The sequence below is a fragment of the Rosa chinensis genome, chromosome 4, assembly GCF_002994745.2.
Source record: "Rosa chinensis cultivar Old Blush chromosome 4, RchiOBHm-V2, whole genome shotgun sequence".
Taxonomy (NCBI): Eukaryota; Viridiplantae; Streptophyta; class Magnoliopsida; order Rosales; family Rosaceae; genus Rosa; species Rosa chinensis.
This window is the reverse complement of record NC_037091.1, coordinates 50,908,702-50,914,521: the sequence shown is the minus strand read 5'-3', so window position 1 is coordinate 50,914,521 and position 5,820 is coordinate 50,908,702. Positions and strand designations below refer to the sequence as shown.

The 5,820-nt window shown below is 42.6% G+C and overlaps 1 protein-coding gene across 1 annotated transcript; it reads right to left on the bottom strand.

Moving 5' to 3' along the window:
- Positions 1–156: 156 nt before the first annotated feature.
- Positions 157–5,611, bottom strand: LOC112196757 (phytochrome B). The gene is made up of 4 exons (XM_040517722.1): positions 3,189–5,611; positions 1,906–2,713; positions 1,360–1,653; positions 157–910 (listed from the first exon to the last, which is right to left on the bottom strand). The coding sequence occupies exons 1-4, from the start codon at positions 5,278–5,280 to the stop codon at positions 691–693; spliced, it is 3,414 nt and encodes a 1,137-aa protein (XP_040373656.1). The 5' UTR covers positions 5,281–5,611; the 3' UTR covers positions 157–690.
- Between the last annotated feature and the right edge of the window lie 209 nt (positions 5,612–5,820).

Sequence of the window (5,820 nt, the reverse complement as noted above, 5' to 3'; positions counted from 1 at the left end):
ATTTCTTGAAGCAGAGTAAACTTCTCAATAATTTCACACTATTTGATAACTATTGACTGGCAAATTCTGAATTTTACAGGATAAAAGGCTGCTTTAAATAAAGAATTGGTCTGAGGCTTGGTGTTCCGTGATGCTACATAGCAGGGATCCATCGTATCCTGACCAAGTGATAACCATATTTAAATCAGATATTTATATCTTACATCAGATTCAGCAACTGCTTTTTATTTTTAAGAGCAAAAACTCAGCCCCTAATTTAGTACACAAAGGAACAAATTTACACTGAGAACCTGTTACAGACAGAAATATACAAGGTGGAATGAATGGGATAGCAGAAGGATGTCAGTCAATCCAACCACAAGTCACATTGTCACAATACCAAAGAGATTTCTATTGTATTTGTGGAAGCCCGGTTATCTCAGATGCACCCGCTTGCTCTTTTTCAATAAATAACACACAGCAGCAAATCAATAAATAACATTTTCACCAAGTTAGTGAGATCTTAAGCATATTAGTGACTTGAACTGTTGTTGGCAGCAACAAACACCAATAACTCGATGAACTGGGTAGAATCACGGTTTCTGATGTGTTGAGTACCGTCAAAAAGAATAGGGTGGCTATTATGAGGAGCAGTTTGTTCTCGTATAAGGAGCATTTCTAGTTGAGACTATACAGTCTGCAAGTATTTACCTAGTCAACACTCTTTGCATGTATCTGAGGCATAGGAAGCTCGAGAATAACTAAGAAATAACATCTCTCTGATTCTCTGATATATTGGACTTCTCCCTTCATGAGCTTTAGAATCTTCCTGCACATGCTCAGTCCTAGGCCCTCCTGAGTCATCCATCGACAACTATGGAACATGTCTTGAACTAATTGAGGGGGAAGACCTTCACCAGGGCATACCAACCTTCATCATAAACACCGTATTAATACCAGTCAATTACATATCAAAAGAATTATAAATGCATTGTCATTAATAATATAAGTGCATTGGTAAACACTAAATCAAGTGATGTTCGTATAACACAAAACACATTATCTACCTAGTTAGACTTTGCCAAGAGACAATCAGGAGTCATAAGTGCCAAACAGAACATTGTACTACCAACCTAAATCCATCCAACCAAGTTATTCAAAACACAACAAGGAGGTTACTTGCTATGATCATTGCAGCAGCGATTTATTAACCCAATATGGCTTTGATCAACACATTCACAGCCCAACCTAGACTAGCTTCCTACTTGAAGTTCAAGTTGAATCCCCAAGAAACCAAGGACAAGTTGATTACTTACTTCATTATGTTGACTTCAACAACATACAATTATAATATCAAAACAAAGACAAAAGCCAAAATACCTGAATTCTGTATGAATCATAGAGTGTCCATCAGGAATTGTAGTTAAGATTGGACGAACATGAATCTCCACCCAGCCTTCCTCAGATGGTGCATAACGTACCATATTCAATAAGAAATCAGCTAAGACCTGCTGAATTCTCACTTGATCACCATAAACAGCTAGTGTTTTGACTTCTTCAGGAATATCCCGAATCAATTGCAAATTTCTTTCCCTCAGCAATAACATTACTTGGCTAACAACAGCATTTATGACACTTCCAAGTAAGAATTCTTCCTTCTCAAGCTCCAAAGAACTAATTTCAAAAACAAAAGAAGATAAAAGAACTTAATCATGTTCATTGATATGAATTTAAAGGGAATAATGTTATTATTATACACTACAATGTGATAGGAATCAGTGGGAACATATATTAATATAAAATAATATTTAAATAATCTTTGGTTCCTTACAAGCATGTAAATTTTTTATAGTCCTCACCCCACCACCACAAGCATGCACCAAAAATATCATGCCTAGTAAATTAGTTTTTAAACAAAAAACTTACCCATCTTCAATGCTAGCCAGATCAACGTCCTTTATAATCTTCAAAATTTGCTTCTCACAAGCACCACTAGTCTCCAAGAACTGCTTTTGATCTTCAGTTAACTCTGTAGCCTCCAAAAGTGAGTTAGTAAAGCGTATACCACTTAAAGGATTTTTTATTTCCTGACATATGTAAGCGAATTCTTTCATCCTAGCGAAACATTGCTTCTCCTGTTGTCTCTGAACTCTAAGAGCTTGCTGCAGTTCTGAACTAGGAATCTGCAGAAAGCAGAAAGCTCCAATAACCTGGCCGTCTATATTCACCCTCTTATTTGCTGTCAAGAGAGCTTGTACATATTTCCCATTCCGGTCAAAGAATGAAAAAGGAAACTTGTCTGTGTCTAAGCCTCCAATGGCGTTGTGCAAGACAATCATGAATTTTGTTATAGCATCTGGACCCTTGAGTCGACAACAACTGCCAAAGACCTCCCCAACCAACACTTTTCCAATGATATCTCCACGGCTCCACCCAGTGAGTTTTTCCATGGCAGTGTTCCACTCTGAGCAACATGTGTTATCATCCGACGCAAATATGGGCGGGATCAAAGGATTGGGACTATGAACAATGGCCTTGTAATCACCTTGTATGTTTATGAATTTGTCCATTACCACTTTTTGACCAGTAACATCCTGACCAACAAAGCAAACTCCCACGATATTATTAGTGTAATCCTTGCTAGAGCAAGCATTAACCACCACAAAAACAGGCTTGTTTTCATGCTCTGGGCCAAATGTCCTCAGTTTTATCTCTACATTTTTATCTTCTTCTCCTGCATTTGTGTCCAATACAAGTTGATTACTCACCCAATTCTGTTAAAGATAGAAGTTGATTATTCAATAATAGACTAAGAAAATTGCAATGCTAATTCAAGAAAGTCTAAAATAATTACATGTGCACAGAAAATCAAATCAATCAGAAGGTATCTATGCTCCAGACTGAAGCCACCATCGTTAACACATGGCACTTGAAGTAAGCCAACTTTTGGTTTGACTTTGTTCTGTGTCATAGATTTCTAAGGAGAATTTCACATAGTTACCTTCCTCAGAATTTTCATGCACCCCTTTTATCACGACAACTTTGACAATGAACTTACCTTTAGTTTTGAAAATGGTTTTACTAATGTGTATATATATTGGAATAGAGAATAAAGTAGGAAAGAATGTCAACAACAGCCCATTGACAAAATTTTTTGAATAGAGCAGGAACAAATACATTAGGAAAGAAAAAAAGAAAAAAAAAGATACCTCTCAGAGCGTGGAGGAGAAGTTTGTCAACAGTTTCTTCAGATTCTTTGTAAACCAGATCATGTACCAAGGATTTCCCTGTAGCCTCCTCAACTGAGAGCCCTGTCAGCTCTGCAGCCTTTGCATTCCACCCATTTATACACCCATTAACATCTACAGCAAATATGGGAGCAGTTGCAGTCTCTATCAATCTAACCATTTCTCTTGCCACTGAGCTGAGCTCGTCAATCCCTTGATATTCCAGATCCCGATGCTGGGCCTGTGTAACAGCCTTTAAGTTGTTTGTCTCAGCATCCTTAAATGAGTCTCGCAAAATAATTTGCAAGGAATGTATGGCATCCATTTCTGCATTGTCCCATGGCAAACTACGGCTTTTAACCACTTCCAAAAACGCCTTAAAGGAAGAACGTGGATGCATCCTCTGCCCATCATCCTTGTCCTCAGGATGATGCTTTGCTCCACCCCATTTCACCTCTTTTGCGGTGTGGGATCGGAACCAGAACAGAAAGTCCCTTTTAGTAATATAAGCAGCAGCCATCCCACAGACAGCATCACCAAGTGAGGCAGCTCCAGGGTACCCAGCATCAGCCAAACTGTCAGTGCTTAAACCTGTCGAAGTTCCATGCGAAGCCAACAACCACTCAACAATGTCCCTGATCTGAGCTTCAGTGGGGGTGACACCAGTTGGGTAGTACTTGTCTTGGTAGTAAAGCGCTGCCCCATCACACTTAACAAGATTCATGATACTAGGACTTTGAGTAACAATCCCAGTCGGGGTGTCACGAAGAAGCATATCACACAACAGAGTCTGAGTCCTCAAAACATGTTTCTCGGACATCTGTAAAGCCAACTGCAATTCCATATTCAACTGTAGTCCAAAGGCCTGCATTAGAAACTCACAAGCATACCTAAGAGGAAACGGAATGCACCTCGCAGAAGTGTGATGGCAAACAACCAAGCCCCACAGCCTCATCAAGCTCCGTCCACCAATAGCCTCATCATCATTTCCATTAATGATAACCGCCAAAGCCAACGACGCAATGGAGCCCATATTAGCCATATACTGCGAATGACAACCATGGGGCGCACGCAGCGTTGATCCAACCAAGCACAAAGGCTGCATAAGCCCTTCATCCTGGATCACATGAACCGGCGTGGCATGACAATCCACAATCATTCTCACCCTATTCTGCTTGAACAAAAACCTCGACGCCTGAGGTATATCCGTGGCCGGATAATGCAGGCCAAGATAAGGCTCCAAATCCGGCCTCTTACTCTCCGCCAAAACCTCCCCGTGCTCATCCTCATGAAACTTGTACACCATAACTCTGTCATACCCAGTCAGCTCCCTCACACTCTCCACCACGGTGTCACACAAAAGCTTAATATCCCCACCGGGCAGTGACTGCAGCTGCGAAATCGCCCTCACGGCCAGCTTCTGAGACTGCACGGCGCCGGCTATAGACAGAGCCGGGTCCTCTGTTCTAGCAGGCTCCAAATCAATGACAACCCCAACATCAATCCTATGCAAAATCGCGTAAAACGGCTTGCCGGAAACCCTCGAATGTATCCAAACTGGGTTGAGAAGAGTAATCTCCCGAGCGCCGAACGCCTTCTCCAGCAAAGTCGAGCTGGAAGGCGTGAAGAGCGTCCTGAGGTCGGTCCCGATTGTGAGGATCTCCCGCCTCTCGAGCACCGGAACCGACTGGGGCATTAGGTCGAGCAGGTCGCGCGCGTTCTCGCTGTAGGCAATGACCCCGAAGGTGGACTCCTCCACGGCAATCGTGCACCCGAACGGCTGGATGTGGCCGCCCCTCTGGATTTTGGACAGGTACGCCGTGATTTGCTGCTCCGGCACCGATTCTTTCGTGCTTCTCACGCTCTGCGAGTAGTCGAAAGACTTACCGGACTCGGACTGCTCGAACACGGCGTGCAGCCGAGCGTCGACGGTGTACTGCGCCACCGCTTTGCTCACCGACTCCGCCCGAGTGCTGCTGTTGTGCTGCTTGAAACTGCTGGTGCCCGACGACGACTCAGCCTTCCCCCAGCCGCCGCCGCCGCCGCCGCCGGAGCCTCCGCCTGCTGAAGCCATTATTGGGTCCCGCACGACGCAATTCTCAGTAGAATTGTGGGTTCAGGGAAGAAAATGAGAAACCCGGAAAAATAGGTCTGATCAGAAAGAGAGGTCACAATGAAGAGCAGCAAAAGAAAAAAAGGAGAAGAGGAAGAGCTTGTGGGACGCGGTGAGTGTGACTGCCTTTGGATTTAATTGAGGGGATGGGGAGGGGCCATTGTGCCAATGAAGGCAAAAGCTAAAGTTTTGGCCTTGGCAGTGATCTTAAATTCGCTTTTTTGTTTTGGTTGGATTCAGTGGAAGAGGAACTAGCAGAGGTAGTGGTAGTACTGGGATTTGGAAAGGAGAATGTTTTCTTTTTTTTCTTTCTTTTTTTCCTTCTTTGTTTTATCTGATTTATTACATGCGTTTTTTTTTTTTTTTTTGGTTAACATTTATTACATGCGTTTTTCTTTGCAGGTGTTACTGTTTTTATTGAACTATCATCTTTCTTGGGAATTTCTTGCACACGGGCTGCCGCATCACATGGCGGTGCGGTCCTCCAATCAGAATAAATAA